The 20801-nt window shown below is 43.6% G+C and overlaps 1 protein-coding gene across 2 annotated transcripts in view; it reads left to right on the plus strand.

Annotated features, from left to right (window-relative positions):
- Positions 1 to 399: 399 nt before the first annotated feature.
- Positions 400 to 20801, plus strand: part of PITPNM2 (phosphatidylinositol transfer protein membrane associated 2) — a 67685-nt gene continuing 47283 nt past the window's right edge. For both annotated transcript variants that reach the window (XM_059827455.1, XM_059827456.1), the window contains exons 1-4: positions 400 to 477; positions 16383 to 16597; positions 18217 to 18338; positions 20057 to 20290. In XM_059827455.1, coding sequence (XP_059683438.1) covers positions 400 to 477; positions 16383 to 16597; positions 18217 to 18338; positions 20057 to 20290 — 649 coding nt within the window. The remainder of the gene's footprint in view (positions 478 to 16382; positions 16598 to 18216; positions 18339 to 20056; positions 20291 to 20801) is intronic.

The raw sequence follows: 20801 nt of genomic DNA on the forward strand, positions 1-20801 counted from the left end.
CATCTCTTCCATGGAGATGCTATTGCATATGAAAGTCTGATTGATACGGTGGCAAAGGTCAGGAGGGTAATAGCTTTGGTATGCCCTGAAGCAAATCAAAATTCTTCTAAAAGATTCTGTTCAATTTGGTACCAAGGGTCTGGTAGCACTCCAGGGAGTCTTCACTCTGCTATTAAGCTTATTGCTATTACAAAAATGAATGTTTGCGTGGTTTTTTTTTTTTAATAGGATGTTCTCCAATAAGAATGGAAAATAACTGCTTCTCTCCTTTTTTCTTTCTCTCTCTCTTGCTCTGTTTCAGGGATCCTCAATGCGTTTGCTTGCCGTTATTTAAGGAGCCTTTACTAAAAGCTTCTGGATTGTGTTTCTGAGCGGACAAAAGATTTTTTTGTATTCAAAATGCTCATAAAGGAATATCGTATTCCTCTTCCGATGAGTGTGGAAGAATATCGAATTGCGCAGCTGTACATGATACAGGTCAGTAACGTTTCAGCCCGTGCGGATGGGTGCAGGCTAACACAGGGCTTCATGTGGAAGAGTGGAGTATTGCTGCAGAATCCTATGTTTTAAATTTGATGTTTGCTGTGTGCTTATAAAGGAGCAGGGGGGGAAAAGTAATACAAACTTCAGTTTATGACTTGCCTCCTCCTTGTCCTTAAATTAGAGAACCTCTGACCTACCTGGGGAAACAACGGCTCATGGATAGGCTATTCCTACGGAAAGAAGCATTGAGCCTATATGTGGGTACCTGCCTGGAAGCGATCAATCTGTAGGTCTTAAGCAGCCACTGCTTCCCAGTTGGGCTGTGGTTACTGGTCATGCCAGTTCCAGCTGCGAACCAAAGGCTCGTGCTCTTTTGTTGGGAGGAAACAGTCTAGCATAAATTTGAGAGGGTAAATCAAAGGCATAACTTTGAATTTAGGGGGGAAATCTAGATGTAATATTTCTTTGCTTATGTACCACTATGAAACAGATACTAATTAGTTTAGGCATAAAACTTAGGTTATTTTTAATAGGCTTCTGAATACTGATGGGAATTCTTGTTGAATTCCCTGTCTTCAATAAAGCAGTTAATTAAACTGTTGGCTTTTTGTAACTCAAATCCTCTGTGCCCGTATTCTCCCAGTGTTTGAAATCCAACCAGGAGCATTTTAAAAGGAAATGAATCTGAAGTGTTACTTCATTGTCCCATGCTTTAAATAAAATTTAATTTTGCTCATCCAGCAAAACACACACCTAATATTGAGTTTGCAGTAGAACTCTGCTTTCTGTGGCAGGATGAAACGATGCTAGAAAAATCTGCTTTGGCTTAAAACCTAAAGCAAATTAAGGAGGGGAAAAAACCAAAAAACAACCCACAAACCCCCAAAACCAAAGCAAAAGCACAGCTCCCCCATTTCTTCCCTGACCATCCAACTGTGTTCCTTTAAGGACTCATGCACTTGGACTTGACTGTTAAAGCAGTGTAAGGTGTGTGTTTTCCAGTAATAACAGTCCAATTCCTTTTTCTGACTCAAATGTATCATCTTCGTGTGTTTAACCTAAATGTTCACATAAATGAGTAATCATTTCTCTTAGGTGGCTTCATTTTTATCTTTTTCATTTTTATCTATCTTTTCTTGATGCTGTAGCTGCTTTGAATATTGTTGTAACTGTTTTGCTACAACTTTTTCCTCCAAATTTGGCTCAGCTGTTTTGAATGAAGAGCTGGTTGGTGGAAGCAGTGTATTAGCTCTGCAGTGCTTGGCAGTGAGCAGCAGAGCGTACGGGAGAATGATCTGATTAAGAAGGAGGAGCCCACCTAATTTAACAGAGGATGAATCATTAACTGGGGAGTGTCTGTGGGGCCTCCTGTGAGATGTGGAGGACTTGGCCAGGGAGCTAAATCTGCTGTTCACTTTCAGAAGTTAAAGTACTTATTTTATTAATGCAGAACACTGGATTCTGCTTTGTTCACTTGACCGTGATTTTGGCCATACCTTAATGTCAAAGGACTAGATAAGCCATGAGGTTTTCATGCAAGGGGAAGTTCACTGACCCAGAAAACTACTCAAGAAACTACACCTCCAACTTGCCATCCCGCCCTGCTTCAGACCTCCTCTACTTTTCTGGTGCATTGATATGCAGCAAAGAAAGGTTTCTTCTTAGACGAGGTGCAATAGCTGGTGTCAAGTCAGGACTCTGATCTCCCTCCACTTACCTGGAGCAGGGGACTAAGCTGGAAACACTGAATGGAGCCCAAGATCCAGGTAAGCTGGAGAAGTGCATGACAAGCAAGTGACTTGTACTGCTTGTCCACGTAATGCAGTAAAGAGGAAAAGTTAGCTGTGCTTTCTATTGAAAATACTAGTCTCAGCTCAAATTTGAGAAAAAAGAAAAAACAAAACCAGAAAACCCACTTTAGGGTAGAATGTGGAGTTTATATTCTACTTCTTAGTGTTTGGTAGCAATCTGCTTGAACTCTTCCTGAAATTGGTGGGAAGAATCCTTCCAACTTCAGTGCAAGCTTTTCCTAGACCATGATATCAAATGTCCTTTTTCTTCAGTTTGATTTAAAAGTGGAGGTTTTGTCTTTGAGACCGGTGCCGGGGAGAGAGCAGTGGGGAGTGTGACTTCTGCTCTTTTCAGAGAATGAGAAAGTGCTTCATGTCTGTCTTTTTATTTTTCCTCTGAAACGCGTAAGGAGGCCACAGGGGAAGCAAGTTCTGTATGTTGAACCCCCGTAGGGGAACAAGCTGAGATATCTGTATAAAACAGCAGTGTAGAGGCATTTCTTAGAAATCTTTGGCTGAAACATAGAACAGAACGATTTAAAGTAGTTCCTGGGGAGAGGACTGATTCTTAAAAGCAAAAGGTTCATTTCAAAGCCATTTGTTGTGTGCAGTACGGTGTCGTTATTGCTGGAGATGCTAGTCAGCCTGGTCCCCTAACAAGCAGTTTTCCAACAGTGTAAAAAGGAGATGTCACAATTATTCCTCAAGGGTTTTAGAGAGCCTTAAGCATGTACTTGAAGTTGATCGCTCATTTAACTCCAAGCTCATGAGTGAAGATCCCCGTTAAACTCCAAACCAGTTGGTATAAAGTTGCTCTTTTAAGAGCAATCAGATAATTTTCCTAGATCCCAGTATCCTCCAAATGGAAGTTTTCCAAAAGGACCTTCTCACCAGAGGGATGAGGCACCTGGCCCATGCAGTTGCTCCGGGAGCCCTTTCTGTGGAGGTAGTGCCTCAAAGCCACGGGGGCAGGGATGTTCAGGCTCAAGCTGTAGTACAGCGGTTACTTTTCAAAGATGTTTTCATGGAGGTTTTTGCTTTGCAGTGGAAGGTCCTTTCATCTCCTTTTGTGAGAGAACAGCCCCTCCTCCTTCTTGGAAGTCTTAACAAAAATTTCCACCAGATTTGGTGTAAGCAGCATCATGCCCAAGTAGCAAAGGATCCTTCCGTTAAACCGGGACAGGCTGTTCTCATATTTACTGTGTTTACTGGGTGGGAGAATTAAAATTGTGCAGTATATAATCCAGCATCTCTGTTGGTTCTCTGCACCACTAGGCAGGCAAGACATGCAATAAATCATTGTGTGCTCTGTAATTCCTCTTATACTTAAAGTTCTTGAGGCTGGTGCATAAAGCTGTGAAAACTGAGGTGAGTGGCCTGTTGCTTTGCTTTTCAGTTCTTTTTTCTTTAAATTTGAGGGTGGGGGGAGGGGAGCAACAAGTCTCTTAAGTGTGCTTTCTGCTGCCTTCTGAAGTATTAGCTACAGAGACAGTGGTTTCAGTACTTTAAGTACCACTTAAAATCTTCCATAAACAAGTTAATTTTACATTACAGCGAAGGGCTTAATGTAGCCTTGACTTGCTTGAAGCCTAGCAGATCTGAACGGAATTGTTTTTCTCTATTAAATTTTAGGCTATCCATATCCATATTTTCATGGGAAACCTCTCATGCGGTTCTCAACGTGTTCAGGTTGGGAGCCCTTGCTGCATGAGCTGCAGAGCAGTTAGGTCTTAGCTCTTCCATATGTACAAGGGTTTTTTTGCATCATTGCTGAGGTTTTGTCTCTTTTGCTATCCAAGTTAAAACACTTCATTTTATATCTGAGCTTGGAACTGGTGATCTTCCTTCCTACTGTGACTTGGTTTTATTCTGGTGCATAAAACAGGCAAAATACTTCAAAACAGTGAAATCATTCTTTGTACCTCTTTTCTAGACAATAGTTTTGTAGGGTAACTTTTTCCTAGAATCTCTACACACATTTAAAAGTTTGTCGTGCTTCCAAGAGTGAGAGACCTCTGGGTAAACTTAACCTTGAGAGTCGCCCGTAGGACTGGGAGAGCTGCAGTTTGATCTGGGGAAACTGCAGTCTCCTATCCTAACATAAGCAGAAAGCAACTAGAGATGAGCGCTGAAATGAGTTTCGTGAAGCACAAACCATTTATGGAGGGGACAACTGTAAGCAGCTATAGGGGATTTCTTTCTTCCTGCAGAAATGCTGAACCGAGGTCTCTGTCCTGGATGTCTTCCCTGACTCTGCATCAAAGGCATGTGCTATATTTCTGTCTCTGCGAGGACTCAAGCCTGTCGGACACAAAGGATAGGACTGTTCTTTTTTATACATTAGATAGATCTTCTTAAAGGGTCTCTTAATTCTTCCTCTTCTAAGTGTCCTGCATATTTGTGTCTCAACAGCTATCCTTTCCTGTAACGCTTGCTTCCTTTTCTTGTGTCGAGGGAACCTACCTTTCTGTACGCCTCCCCCTCACCCCAGAAACAACGCACACTTTAATGTTGAGTCTCTATCTCACAAAAGCTTGTATTCCAAGATCTGAATGCGTTTGCCAGAAAGATCAGTATGTTATTAGCCGAAGGTCAGTCCATTTATCATCTTCATACTGTTCATTACTGTGGTTCCATGTGCCATGAGATTCCGAGAGACCGTTGCCCTTCTGACCCTTACATAAGATGAGAGAATTCCGTTTGTTATTAAATCTTATATTTATATCGGTGTGCATAGCTTACTTTCTCTGCTGTAAATAACTCCGGTCGCCGTTTTGTCCATGCAGTTTTCTCTGAGTACTTGTGACCTTCCTCCAAAGATAGTGTACTTTAAAAATATTCTGCTGGACCTAATGATTGCCTTTTGAGGATGAGACTTATTTTAAGATGCTGCGTCATCCGTATAAGCTAATAATGTTAATACTTTGTCATTCAGCACTTTGAGGGTCCGCGGCTGGGGAAGGACTCTGGCCCCTGTTTGAGGCAGTCAGTTAAAGATAATCCATCTGCTCCGCACTGTCTGCTGAACTCGGGCAGGATCCTGGGAATCGAGGGCTTTTCTCACCTTTTAACGTGAGCCTCTCTTCTACAGCCCCTCGGGGCTTTGCACTTATTGCTGTCCCTGAAAAATCAGAGCGTGTTTCCAAGCACCTGCAGTGTGCTGTACTCACCTGTGGTGGCTGCTGATGGAGTACCCTGGGTCGCTTTCCTCCTTTCCGAAGAATCATGGTTTGTCCGTCATCTCGGTCTCCAGACCCCTGCACTGTCCTGTTTTTCTCCTTCGTTTGCGTGTAGCTCTCAGGTAGCACCTTTTGAGAACAGACTTCAAAAATGTCCTTGGTGGTGGTCATTCTTGAGGCCGTGTCCTGATACCTGGGTGCAAAAGTCGTGTCCCTTAAACTGTTAGCTACGGGTGGGAATTGCCAGCAGGCTCAGCAGATGGTGAACGGTTGATCGAGTCGGGGAAAACAAACTAACCCTTCATCCCTGGACACTGAAGAACAGGATGGCTGATGATTTTTGTTTCGTTTGCAGATGCCTTGGCCATCTGGACAGATAGACATATATGCTTTAATTTTAAAAGCAGGTGACACTGCTGACAGCTCCAGAGACCCTGGAAGATTCACAAGTCTAAAAGCAAAAGCTTGGTTTGAAGCTTTTCTGCCAATTTCTATGCTGCCACGTTAAAAACCCGTGACTTCTACGTTCTCTCCTCTTCCTCTGGTTTTCATAATCTTTTCTTTGTGATCATGAGGGCTTGCATCCTTTCGAACAAGGAGAGTAAGACACTCACAGTTGCTTAGCTCTGAGAACAGGGGAGGTACAGGTATGTTCGGTTACATACCATATGCATTAAGCATTTTGGGAAGACATACAGAAATAGCAAACATCTTTTCTGCAGTTATGTTTTTTCTTGTTTTGTAGTTATTATCCTGGAACAGTTCATAAGTTGGCTGTTATTCCATACCTGATGAAAAAAGGATTGATTTTAGAGTAGTGAACTATGTTGCCCTGACAGTTCACACATGCTCTCTTTCTCTAACAGAACCGAGTGAAGCTGAGATAAGGTTATAACACAAAACTTATTTTAAACTTCAGATTTGTACTGGTTTTAATACAGAATGCAGCACTGGCAATCCTATTGAGCTTGTGGCTGTCAAAAATCCTTTTTCCTTCTTTATTTTTTTATTCTTATGAAAGAAAATTTCTGAAGTGTGAACAAAATCTCGACTGTTGACCCAGGCTAGGTTCTCACTTTTTCAAATATCTGAAGGCAAGTAATAAATTAAATATTAGGAAAACTGGGGGGATTTCTTTAGACCAGTCCTCCAGTATTTTAGCATACAAGCTATTGATAGTGAATAGTTCCACTGGGTTCCTAAAATGTGAGGGATGTAGTCAGAGGAGCAGAATTGGTCCACACGCTTCGAGTTGAAATTTTGTCTCCGACTCGCAGTGTAATAATGGGCAATTTGCTTTACCTCCCTTTAAACTAGGGACAGTAATTCTCACAGGCGGTGCCTGTGGAATAGTTAATACAGTGAGAAATCCATTTAAAGACAAGGAAGGAAATACTCAAGGTAAGATGAAATACTGAGCTGGAAGTGTCATAGACGTTTTGAAAGATGGAGCGTGTGGGGTAAACAAGTTTGAGGTATCTCCATAATAAAGTGATTCCTAATTCATGTGCCTCTGGCACATCCAGCCCTGGCTCCGTAGGAGTGTGACTGGGCATCTTTGTAAGGCGGAGTGATTAATGAGTGGCTGTGAGAACAGTTCTCTTAATGCTGCAAATTATTTATAGTCCTGCACAATTGATTGTCCCCAAAATATCCTGGTTTTGTACAAACAGCTTCATTAATATCTAGACCTGATTCTAAATAATGCAGCGCATACAACGCTTGTGCAAATTGATGCTGCGCATATTTCTGCTCTGTCTTGTGAGAGTCTGCTGCTGACAGCCTGGCCTGCCTTAACTTTCAGGGCTTTTTTTTTTAGGAATGTGTTTTGCATTACAAGAAAAGCAGCCGAGAATGGTGGTGCTGCAGATGCGGCGCAGGTAACCTGCACCTGAGAATGATCCCTTCTTCAGGGTCTTCTGCATGCTCACCTTTGCTCTGCTGCTGCTGGCTGAGTCTTGCAGGATTTGGGGCTGGAAACCCAGAGGGAGGAGGTTCTTGCAGCCTGGGTGCAGTGCAAAGGGCTGTGACCCCCACCTCAGACAGCTCTCAGGAGAGTAAAGGGGTGGCGGGAACAGACCCGGGATCTCCTGGACACTGATGTACCTCACGCCAGAAAGAAGATCCACATCTGCTTCTCTCTGCCACCCTTCATGGGTGACATCATCTTCTTTCTCCTTTTTTAAGGAGAACTTATTTAATACCTTTCCTGTCTTTAATACCTCCTTGGAGGCAGTATTACACAGTGATTGAAGCACGGGACAAAAGGCCAGCAATTCCTGCGTGATAGTCTCAATTCTTGCTTGGTCAACTTGAGGGAAGAGCCCCATAATTTCCCTGCTGCAGGCAGGGGGGGATCAGATTGCAGCTCCCTGCAGAGCTGGGAAGGACCCAAAGGGGAACCCTCCTGGAAATTGCAGCTGTGCAGCACTAGGTTGGACAGACAGATGCAACTGCTTTATGGTTATGCTCAAAATCATCTCCCTAATAAGCTAATGTGGTTGGATGTCCCCAGTGAAACCAGACTATCTTGGGGAAGGGCAAAAGATACTTGGCTGTCCTGATGGCTCTGAGCGTAACCCCCGAGCTGCAGAGTGTGTAGGACAACCCCACTCCTGCTGAGACTGAGTCACTGCTGTGATTTCTGACCTGCCAGGAGGATGCATCGCTTCGAAAGCCAGTGTTGGGCAGGGATGTGAAGGTGGTTTGTTGATCTGCAAAGTGGGTGGATCTGGAGGAGACTGTGCTCACGGTCAGCAAAGTCTTAGGTCTCTGAAATGTCTCCGTGTTGATAGAGCTGTCCTCTTTGGCCGTCCGATACAGCAGCCTGGAAAGGGGCAGTCTTTTCATGGCATTATGACTAGGTTTCTGCCAGGCTGGGAGTCTTCTGATTTCCCTCCACCAACACACGTTTTACAACTCTCTCTTGTTTTAGGGCTCCTTTTGTTTGTTTTCGACTGGATGATAGAACACTTAAGACCAGGTTCGGTCTTCAGCGGGTGAAGCACCGGTGTTTGGGGAAAGGGGTATTGCCTAGATGGAATGAAGCACTGCGCATTGCACAGCCACTGCTCAAACCTAGAAGGAGGATGTTCAAAACGGCTGCTCTTTTGCCTTTATTAATAAAGCCATTGATGAGGAACAGATTTCTTCCCCTCTCCCCAGGGTTTCAGGTCATTCCTATGTGTACAGTGCGGTGAGGCTCAGAGTCAAAGTGCTGTTGTAAAGCCTCATGTTCTGATCGTTATCTTGTTGACTCAAACTAACCTTCCTTTGCTAAATAAGTATTGACACTGGCCCTTCATGTATTATTTTTTTAACAGCACTAATTCAATTAAAATAATTGTCATGCGTGAAGGATGCATGTTAGACCGCAAAGGGCACACGGCATCCTCAGCTGTGGGCACCATGGTTACTAGTGACATCACTTGGTTTGCTCTTAACAGTAATGATGTGTGTGCAGCGCTGAAGCCTGAGTGAAGATGGCCTAAACTAAACCCAGTGGATTGCTGATGCAGTCCCATTGCCATGGAAACAGATGTTGCAGCTTAAAGTTGCCTGCATTCATAATGTGATGCACATGGTGTAAACAAAAACATGGTCCTGTGGTGTCCGTAACTTCTGAAAGGGCACGAATAGTGTTACTGGAGAGAATGGGAAATCCCATTGCAGTTGGACTTGGTTTCCCGTTAAGGTAGTGCCAACTTAACTGCGCACAATGAGATAGAGTAAGCCTCGCCTTTGAGTAACAAGAACAAAACTTACAAGTCCCTTACTGTCCTCCAGCAATTTTGTTGTTGAAGGACTGTCAGTCCGACTTGACGTGGATTGTTTCAGATGTGTATCTTACGAGGTGCATGCTCAAAAGTACGGTAAAACCCATCCCTGGAGTAACAGGGTTCCTAGCCCCTGCCTACCTTTAATATTGTCTTTTCAATATAACCAGTAAGACTGCACTCAACTCCTGCAAAACAGGAGTGGAGAAGCTTCCCTGTCTTCCCTGTTTGAGGAGTGTTTTGCCGTAATTTGGTAAAGGTCCCCACTCAAGCCCATTGAAGAAGACTGCTGCATCATAGTTAGGATGCTGAAATGGGGCTTGAAAGATCCTGGTACTAGATGTAGTCCTGCCAGGAGCTCTGTGTCTTCAGGTTACTGCCTCCCTCTTCAAAATGGTGCTGTCTTGTTGATTCCGTCATCTTTAACGTGAGAGGACTCAGCTCTTCTGACTGTGGCCCAAAAGCCTTTGACAGCCAGAAGTTGTATGTGCTGTTCTACTTCAGCACTCTACTGCATTAATAACAGTAAGGATGATTTTTATTTTTAATTTAATTCATGTAACTTCCTGTTTGCTCTTAGAACATGTTATGCACTGATAAAATTATGTTGGTTTTGATCTGATCAGAAGTTCTCCTTCTTGGCTTGTGTAACAGTGGAATAGTACCATCTCCTCTGCTCCCTTCTTTCACACTGAAAAAAGCTTTTTGCTCAGGTGTCACCCTGATTATTGTGGTATCATCTTAATTGAGTGTTTCAGGTCTTTGAGACACACATTTTGAAAAGGAAAAAAAACAACAAAAACCAGCTTAGGAAGTATGACTCTACTGTAATTCTAGGGTAAACCAACATTTTGTTTTTGAAGTCCAAGACCTGATTTTTTTGATTACCCACAGTAAATACTGACCATGAATGGTGCCTGGTCTATCAGATATCTGTATCAGCAGGCAGAAGGTGGTTGGTGGTGAAAGCAGATTGCTTGTAATGAATTAGATGTCAGTTCAAATGCTCAGAAGGGAGTGGTTAACAGAACACAGAGCTGAGTCACACCGCAGCAAGAGACAGCTGAAGATAGAACGGATACACCCATGTGCACGCACACCATCGCTGTACATGTTATCCATGTACAAAAATCCTGTGCTGGGAAAATGTGTTAAGAATAAACCATGCGTTAGTTTCAGGACCTCTTGGTATTTTCCAGTATCTCTATCATTGGCTTTCTGGTTTTAGGTGCTGCTTAATTCTGGCTTGCAGCAGCTATGGCTGAAACTGTGCATCTGTTGGCATGCTGGTTTATTTGTGTTTGAATGCTAGCACGGCCACAATCAGCCCAGATACATGGCTGAGGCTGGCAGGCCGCTTTGCTTATAACCTTTCCCAGTATTTCTGTAGAAGGCTGTCACGTGCAACGCACCGGTCATAGTCTAACTGGTACCTTCTGCGTACGTGAGCTGCTGCTCTCGCACAGTGCCTGTGGGTAGGGGATGATGATGGCTGGTAGGCAGCTGCCTGGAGCACATCGAGGAAGGCAGTTGGTGATGGGAAGAAGGCAACGGTTTGGAAAATCATTTAGAAGAGTGAAATCTCCGTCAGCCTAAATAATGTCCAACTGGAGACAGCTGGGAATATTTTTCCCTTAACGTATGGAAGAGATTGAAAATAAGTAGTTTATTCCTCTCCCAGCCTAAATTTTGTTACTCAACCCTTTATGTCTTAGGAACCTTTGTACTTCCTTTCTAAAACTGAAGAGAAAAAAATGAAAAAAATAGGTCTGATTAGTGAAACCAGGCCTCAAAAGCTATCCATGACGGCAGGAGTCATCCGTCCTAAGCAGCTTCAGGCATTTTGTCTGGTGGATTGCGTGAGGCAATTTAGGCTTTCTCTGGTTCCCAAAGGACAGGTCTGTTTCTGGGGACTTAATTGGCATCTGTGGTAGCCTTAGCATCCGAAACAATAAAAAAAAATAGTAATTGGCCATAGAGAATGTTTTCTCAGCCTCCCTTGCCACAACAGTATGAGCAAGTATGTTAGCGGGATCCTCTGGGGATATTCACTGTCATGTTCTTGTTCAGCGGTTACATAGATGCCTTTGTTTGCTGTCATTGTTAACTGAAACCATCAACCAGCTGTAAACTTCTTGTGTCCATATCTGTGTCTAATGGGATAAAAAAACCCCAGGACTTCAGTGTTATTTTAGTGGATTCTCCCGGAAGAATTTGTCTGGACTATCAAAATAACCCTGTTGCCAAATGGGAGCTGGAGGAAAAAAACAAAAAAAATCTTCTGGTTATTGTTTCCAGACAATGATTTCTGTCTTCATTATTCACGAACAATAGGTCTACCAAGCGTAGTGCTGTCAGTCTTTTTAATTCGAATAATCTCAAATCAAAACTCTCCCGGGTCATCGAAGTAGGGCACTGGTACTGTGTAAATACATTGCTGTAATGCACCAAGAAACTTCATTGTGAAGCTAAAGCATGTCAGCCTTTTGTAATCACTATCTAACTTATTTAGATTGAGGGGTTGGTACTGTAAACAATATTCAGTGATAAACAAGTTAAGATTATAGCTATAATCTATTTTTAAAACCTAGAACAATGCCTGGATCGCTTATTACCACCATGCAACCTACCCTGTCTTTACTGTTCTCTGCAGTACCATTGCACTGCTCAAAGTAGGAAGTTACAATAAAAAAAACTTCAGGAGAGACTAAACCGCTGAGGCATTTGCAGTGCTGCTGTAGGCTTTGCAGAGATTCTGTGCGCAGGGACCTGAGCCCGTGTGCAGCCTGTGCTTTGCTCCGGGGCTGAAACGCAAGGAGAAGGACTGTTGGTTTAGGATGATATTCTTCTCGGTGTTCTTCTGAGCGATACTGCGTTGGTTGGTGGGGTTGTTTTTTCTTCTAATTCACCAGAAGCAAAGCACTACAAGGCAAGTTTAATTTCCACAGCCTGACTTCTGTATTTCTCCATACGATAAGGCATATCTTAGCTGTTTTATCCCGCGTTGTGCATTCTTGTTCTGCGAACGCTGTTCCTCCAGCTGCAGGGAGACTCCTCAAGTTGTGGGGATTTCTGTTGCCATCAACCATCATTCCTTTACTGAGCTGTACCCCGCAAGAAAAACATAGCATTTAGTCACCTAGTCCCGCTCAGCGGTGTCAGGACAAGTCTGCTGGACTAAGGCTTTGCAAGACGTGCTCCATGTTGTTAGCTGATAGTGAGGCACATTTCTGACTGGGAAAGGGGAGGGAAGATCTGAGAACTGATCAACCTGTCTTTGCTGGTGGAAGGCTTTGTTTACAGCCGTTTGTCTCCTGTTGTGAAGGGCAGATGATAAATGGAGTTAGGCTAGACCAATGTTTAGATGACATTCATGGGAATTATTCATCTATGATTGTTATGGTGAGGTCATGTGCTGTGTCCCATGCTATGCAGCTGTGCCAAGAGATTTATTTTAATAGAAGCCTTTAAGTAACTGGCATTCTTGCTAATCATGGTGCATCTGCTTCTCTGGGTTCCCTGTTATGAGTAATTTAATGCTATTACTTTAGCTAGAAGGGATCTGTGTCACCATCTGTCCTGGAAAGCTATTGATGGGGCTGTGCAGAACATGGAGTGTCATCAGCAGAAGAGGGGGACTTCGAAAGGGATGGCTGGATTTCCTGTTGTAATACAATATAAGATGGTTTACTGTGTTTACAGCTTAGATAACTTGCATACAAAGGCTGTTAGCTGCTCTGATTTTGTTGGGGACCGTTCCTCAGGTATTTGTATAGAAGGAAGATACTGTTGTCAGTTAGTAGCAAGTTGTAATAACACAGGTAATCTGCTCAAGAAAGTTTCTACTTCTCATAGGTGCATGGGGCTGAGGCTGAAACCTTCAAGACTGACCCTAAAATGCCTGCACATCTGCCACTCCCAGCAGACAGATATTCTTCGGAGAGGGCTTGCCAGACGCTTCAAGCCAAATGCTTTCCTAATTGGTGGTTATTTTTTAATTGTTGTTTACAGACCACTTCCTTGTAACGAGCCCTCTCCATGCTGTAGCTGAGTCACAATAGACGTGAAGAGGCTATATGGTTGAAAAGCGAATTGCTCTTCACTTCCATAAGTGTGTACTTTCACAGTACCACTTAGGCGCAGAGTATCATCCTGGTCTCTCGAGCGCGTGTGGCTGATGTCTTTATTTTTATTGTCTGCGAAATGTATCTTCTTTTTGTCTTTGTGACTGGTTAGTAATTATACTGTTCATTATCTAACATGACTTGTTTGGTCCTTCCTGACCTCGCTGTAGCTTGTTGCCTTCTCGACAAGCTAACTGGTAAGTATGAGAGCGTGCAGAGCTGGGAAGCAGCTTTGTGTGGGTTTATGGTGTGGAGCTTTTCTTTGATTGCACTATCCTTCCCAGTGGTAAGTTATGTTGGGTTTTGAGTATAAATTGGCCTGACTCAAAAGTCCTGGCTCAAAAGATAGTTTGGGATACAAACTTGGCAGCTCTGATGTTTTTGTCATGCAAAGGTGCAGCTCTTCACATTCGTCTAAGAAAATGTTCTGGCTGTCCCTTGTTGTATCTTGTGTAGATAAGTGACAAGCAGGAGGAACGTGTAGGGCCAAAATTTGCTTAAGGCTTGCAACTGGGTGAAAGAGGCTGTGGGCTGGAGCTGGTCAGCTGGAAAGGCTGAAGGAGGAAGCACGCCCTGCTCTCAGAACAGGGTTCGTGGTTTTCTGCAGGTGCATAGAAGTGGATAAAATAACCAGAAGTTAGAAGTGGGACGTGAACTGACTTCCGCAGAGAGTCTCAGTTAATTTGGGTTTTTCCCTTCTTGTTTCCCTCACCGAGTGTTGGGACCATAACGCCACGCCGCCCATCACTTCTCCAGCGATCAGACAGCTCTGAGAAGCTGAGCGTTAGCATTACCAGGGCGTGTGGAAAAGCTGCTTGTGGAAGCATTCATGTCAAAGAAAAATGGGCGGATATTGCAGGTTCACCAGGGTTCTAGCTGTAGGATGCGAACCAGGCGAGCCATCTTCACGCAGAGAGATTTTGTCAGAACTGGCTAAATGGGGGAAAGAAAAGCGGAGGCTGTTAGTGTTAGCTGTGTGTGTCTGGGCTGTCACTGTGGGTCTGCTCGTCAAACCCAGACCCTCTGAAGAGCGTCAAGAGGTGGAGAGCTATCAGAGGAAGACAAGGCATAAGGCGTGTCTCAGATGTAGCTCTGAAAGGAAGAGTATGAAATCACAATCTGAGAAAGAAAGCATACAGGGTATTTTTATCCATTTTCATATCAACCGTGGCTATTAAAACAAAAAGAAATCTTCAGCGTTTTGGTTTGCCAGTGCAGTACAAGCATTTGTAAATCTGGGAACCCAGTTCTGTGCAGGTCTGGCTTGGCACGGTCCTAGGAGGTGCCGAGTCCACTCGGTGCTGTGGATTTCTTTTGAAATTGAAAAACTCCTAAATACGTTTTGGTCCCAAACGAGGGCTTGCAGATTTGCCTTGGAATTGCTGGTAACCACGCAATCTAGAATGGAGTTTTAAGTCTAGCAGACGTACAATTCTACATGTGATAATTTGGCACGAAGAGAACCTGTATTTCCTCTGCTTATGATTTCCACGTGCTTATGCCATATAATAAAACTCTAGATCTCCATAATTTGTATCAACCGTTCAGAGCAGATGCTGTGCTGCTATTCTGTCTGACACATTCGCTATGCCTGCTGGGTTACTGCCTTTTCCAAGACCTTTGAATTAACCAGATTTTTGGGTCATGAAGATTATTTAATGTTATTGGCATAAATATTTGTACAGGACTTGGTCAGTGCTTATATAAGAACTGAAAGACAGTAATTTGTTTTAAGAGGATGTGTGTTTTAATGAACTGCCAGCTGAATGTTAGATATAAACTGTAAAAAAGTGCTTTTCTTTTGCAGGACTATTGCAGTTTGTGGAGTGGGGAAAAAAAATTACTATTTAGATTGTCAGTTATTTAGATTTGTCAGTTACAGCTGTTTAAATTTAAATCGCTTGAGAGTTCTTTAAAAAGAGGGCTATTTACTTCTAAATAGCTGTGTTGGCTTATCCTCCTGTCCTCAAAAGACGAGAAGCTGATCTTTTGCATCTTATTAATCATTTTCTGTTAAACCATGTTATCCTTTGAATTGTTTGTATGCCAAAAATGAGAGGTTGTTATTGTGTTGTATTTCACAGTTGATTCTTGTATAAAATTGCATTTTTTTTCTTAATTTCCAAAGTACTGTCCTCTAAAATACAAACAATAAACTCAAAATACTAACAATATGAGTCTGTTGTTTGGAAATGATGAAGGTTATACATAATCCAATCTGCTGAAATGTGTTACAAATGAATAAATATTTGGTTTGCCTCTAGCTCTTCTTAGAAGCACTGAAATTAGTATTTTTTTATTGATGGAATTTTTGCCAGGTTTCTCAATGAGGGACAATACTACACGTAAGCCAAAATATGGAGGCTGCCAGGGGGTGCTGTGTGCATTCTGGCAAACTTGGGTTGTTTCTTCTAAATATCTTAATTAGCAGAGCATGGTCTCCAAGCTGTTCTTGGAGATCTGCTGCCCTGCCTGACCACAAGCAACAAGCCCCCAGATTCCGTGGTTTTAGGTTATAAAACAGTCTTTAGTGCTGTGATGTTAGCCAAGTGTGCGTACGATTCTTCATGCTGATACAACACCACAAGAATCTGCCAAGTTGGATGAACTCCCCTTCGCCGTGTCATCCACCGATGCGACGGCTTTTTGTGCCGTTGGGTGGTTCACAGCTGGAGCCGAGGTTTCATGCGCTCTCAGAAAGAGCGACGTGTAACCTGTTGTAGGAGCAGGAACCGACGTGTTGTTTGGTTTCCATTCAAACTGTCTCTTAGGGTCCAAATCCAGATTTTTACACAATCCCTAATAAATGAGATCTCTGTTCCTGTGTTGGCCAGATGAGTCTCTAAACCTTTCCTTTATGATCTCTAGGTTTGGTAGTCTTACTGCAGGGTGCTGCTACAGTTCTGCTGTCTGTACGAAGCTCTGCTCAAAAGGAGTGCTAGAAACCGGCACTGATGTTCATGTGGTTTGAGACCTTGGTACGTACAATGCGCTGCGAGGATTAGCTATGTGATGTATTTTCCCTTTCAGAAAAAGAGCAGAGAGGAGACATGTGGGGAAGGCAGCGGAGTAGAGATCCTGGAGAACAGGCCATACATGGATGGACCGGGAGGCAACGGGCAGTATACTCACAAAGTGTACCACATTGGCATGCACATACCCAGCTGGTTTCGGTCAATATTGCCCAAGGCAGCTCTGCGAGTCGAAGAGGAATCGTGGAATGCATATCCTTATACAAGGACAAGGTAAAACTTAGCAAAATGTCCAGAGCCGTTTCCCCTACTTTAGAGAGAGGATTTGATGTCACTCTGTGTAACAGCAGCATCTCTTCCGTCTCTTGTAATATCCTTTAGAGAAACTGGGGCCAAATCCTAAAATTCTTACACAGTGCTTAATCTCAGGAGCGCGGGTGTTCCCTGAGCTGACTGCATACATCCTTGAGAATTTGTGGCTGGTAGCTCTAAAATGGGAGCTGTTTTGTCCATCAAAGCGTGGGAAATCTTGAATGGTTTTTATTTAGTCTAGTATCCTGCACTGCATGTTGTACTTAACGTTGCAGATATCTGCAAGTTATAAATGTACACACTGATGGGACAGTTGTCATGTTGAACACTGTCAAGAAAGACAGGATTCATTTGTTTTAGGGAGGGAAGAAAAATCTTAATAAATAAATCTGGTGCTTCTTTTCTGGGAACTGTCTTACTGTCATTTAGCTAGAAAATAACAAACCTCCATCCTATGGTTTTCACCCTGCGAAGGGAAGAGCGCCAGAGGTTCTGTGGAGCCCTTTGGGACCTCCTCGTTTTTGCTGATTTTGTCTGGAAGGACTTCAGGTACCCTGGAATAAATAGCCTGTATGCCAGTTACTCTGGTTTAGAGCATTTGCCCTTTTCCAGGTTTAAAAGTCTGATATTGCTGTCATCTTTCATAATAAAAAGGCTTTAATGGATATTTTGATTTTTATCAAAAATCTAGAAAAGTTTCCTAGTTCAGTTTTTGCTGCTCCCTACAAGTAACGTTAGTCTGGGGAAAGGTGGGGAGTCAGTGTCTGCGTACGGGCAGTTGCTCATGAGTGCATATAATGGAGCTGTCTGACTTTCAAGTGATTAAAGTCCACTTCCAGTCTGTTTTTATCTATTCTCTTCAAATGCCCGTGAGTCAATCAGTTGGCCAGGCAACGTGGCACTGCACAGAACCAGTCCATATTTTATTCTGCCGTAGATTCTAGGCCAGAGCTCTGCTTTTCTCCTGGTAGAGATGTGTTTCCAGAGTCTCCTTGTGTTCTTACCTGTGTCATACCTGCAAGGATAACAAAACTTGTTAGTATAGCAGGCCTGAAAGTTATCTCCTTGCTGAAAACTGCTGCTTTAAAAGCAGTCTGTCCTGATAATCGTCTCCTGGAGGAGACATTGTTAAACTAAGATGCAGGTTTCTGTCAGTGTCCCTGCGAAGTGAGATGACCTGGTGGTCCCCTGGGGCTTTCTCCTGCCAGCGCTTACTTGTTGCCACCCTAGGAAGTTGTTTCCTGGCCAACGTGGGTGCCCAGTAGCTGCGCGGGGCACACTGGTATCTGTAAGCCATGTAACACCTCACGGGGAGCACACCCCTTTGCTGTGGGCTTGGGGTTTTACTAAACCAGAGCTATTCCAGTGAAGCCACGTGTCCAAGGCGAGCTCCTGTTGTAAGAAGTTATTAAAGACAATCTCTTTAATCTGTACAGTCGGTATTTTAAGCATATCTGAAGTAAAAGATGAGTGAAGGCTGCCTTGGATTTGAGGCTGATTTTGTACGTCTTAGGAAAGCATTTTCTGTGCTTGCCAAGCCGAGCAGGGTTTACTCTGAGCTGCATTGTTCTCATTTTCAGGTATACGTGTCCTTTTGTGGAGAAGTTCTCTATTGATATTGAGACGTACTACAAAACTGACCCAGGAGAGCATGTCAATGTGTTCAACCTTTCTCCTGCGGAAAAAAGACAAACCATTCTAGGTGAATAGCCTTTTTCTTTTACTTTTTCCTTTATTCTGCTTGCCTTTTTTTTTTTTTTTTTTTTTGCTACGTAAAGGATTTTGCTTGGTATGTTCCATTGCCTGTCCCATTGCCCCCTAAACAGACACCTGCACCCCTGTGGGTGTCAGGCTGCAGGGTGGGGTTACATGAAGTAGAGTGAGGGCACCTGAGTTCTCTTCTAGGCTTGATATAAATCAGATGGAAATAATTTGAATCCCCCATCTGTAAAATGAAGCTGATGCTTTCCTGTCTTACTTGTGCAGCTCCTGAGGGGAGTCAGACATGTAATGATTTTGGGGGTAATAAGTAGAAATAACCGTAGAAGAGGTAAATATTGCTGTATAATTGTATAGATTCTTCACATACAGGAAAATCATTCCTATCTGCACTTCTGAAACATGAAGGTGTATTTCATTTTTGCTTCCCCTTCTCTCAGTCTTGCCCTCATACAGGTTAACGCTTCAGCTTCACAGCTGTCTTTGGGAGATTGCATTAATGAGCCTTATATGGGTAAGGATTTAATGAGGAAGGCAAAAGGGAAGACCTTACAAAGGCAGAGAATGGCAAGTGTCACAGCAATTCCTCTGTCTTGCTGTCCATTGTGGTCTGCGCCCGTGGCGTTTGCCGGGGACCGGCTGCGTGGCAGGGGGTGCTGGCGGTTACAGCCACGCAGGACTGAAGCAGCCCTTGCTCGGAAGCTGCTGAGACCGGAGAAGTGTGGAGCGCAGGGTGACAGCCGGCAGTCCTGGCAGGCGCTGGCCGCAGCGGGAGCCCTGGGGAAGGACATCGAGCAGCTGCCCGAGCCCCTGGGGCACTGCTGGTGTGGGGGACATGGCAGGAACCCCCTGCAATTTTACTTGAGTCTTACGGGATTTAAACATCTTCATTTTGAACTTTAGTTTGACTCTCCTCATTCCTAAGCCTACCTGATGGGGCTTTCAGTACTGAACAAGTAGACTCGAGTCATGCTGCCTCACTGCGAAGCGTCAGAGAGCTGTCGTTTCTTGGGAGGTGCGATCCTGCCCTTCAAGCCAAACTTCAGATGCTGAGGTCCAGGGTGGGGCTTCAGATCTTTAAAATATGCTCGTTCACTCCCCTCGCATTGCAGTTTCCACTTCTCCATTGCTGAAGTGTTAATTAGGACAATTAGGACTTCGGTTAAACGTTCTCCCTTCTGTAGTACATCTGGTGTGACGATGGCGTGTGAGGAGTTACCAGTAACCTCACTTGATGGGCTCCAAAGAGAAGCCATTCGGTGGGTAGCAGCTTTTCTGTAACAGTGCTAAGAAAGGGCAGGTGTATTTAACCGTCTCGGATGAGACAGAGCCATAGCACTGTGAGTGATACTAGAAAAGCTGAAAGATGGAATGTGCAAAAGATGTTTTTGGAGCTGGAAAGACGGAGTGTGCAGATCTGCCAGAGTGCTGTGGATCCGCAGTCACTGTGGGCAAAACCCATCTATTTGGAGCAAAGCCTCCGTTTGCTGGAACTGTGCGTTCCTCTGGCAGAGCTGATCACTGCCCAGCAGCAATGTATAAACAACTTAACTATCAGTTGTTTAAGTGTAAGTAAAAAGAAACTAAATTGCTGTAATGCTTCTGGTACTTACTAAACCAGAAATAACTCCTGAAAAATGGTATTTTCTTCTTTTGTTCAGGAAAAGGAAATGTCTAACTGTTTCCATTCTCTTTCTATAGATCCTATTGATATTGTTAAAGATCCTATCCCTCCACATGAATACAAAGCTGAGGAGGATCCAAAGCTGTATAAATCGGTGAAGACTAAAAGAGGCCCCCTCTCAGAAGACTGGATTCAAGAGTACAAGAACAACCCTGGGAAATACCCCATCATGTGTGCATACAAACTGTGTAAAGTCGAGTTCAGATACTGGGGGATGCAGTCGAAGATCGAGCGGTTTATCCACGATGTTGGTGAGCATTTATAGTCTTGCAAAGTTCCCTGTCAACTCCGTAATGTTGTTTCTGAATTGAAACACAAAGGTGAGGTATGTGCAATGTATCGTATGCCAAGACATGTCTGTGAAGAGATTCCCAGATCTGATTTGCTCTTTTGCAGAGCTCTGGGTTAGTTCAGAAAAAATCGTGTTACTCTATCACTTACAATTGTGGTACATATGAATCCAGACCACATGTAGCCACTGAAGGTGTTTCAATTCCTGCGTAGGCAAGATTTTTGCCATCTCTTTTTTTTAGATGAGGATTTGTCTGTTAAACTTTGCCAAATAATTTTCAAAATCTGCCAGTTTTCTTTGCTGTGAACAAAATCCTCAAGGGCTTCTCAAAGAAATAAGCTTCACTTCCGAGTCCTAAGTGGTTCCAGAAAACCACTCCCTGGAGCGTCCCTAGTTTCCGTCGGCCTTGTGACAGGGCTGGTGGGTCTCTCTGTGGCCATACGTGTCTGTCCCCGAGGCTGCGGTGTTCA

This window comes from Gavia stellata, chromosome 21 (genome assembly GCF_030936135.1).
Source record: "Gavia stellata isolate bGavSte3 chromosome 21, bGavSte3.hap2, whole genome shotgun sequence".
Lineage (NCBI taxonomy): Eukaryota > Metazoa > Chordata > Aves > Gaviiformes > Gaviidae > Gavia > Gavia stellata.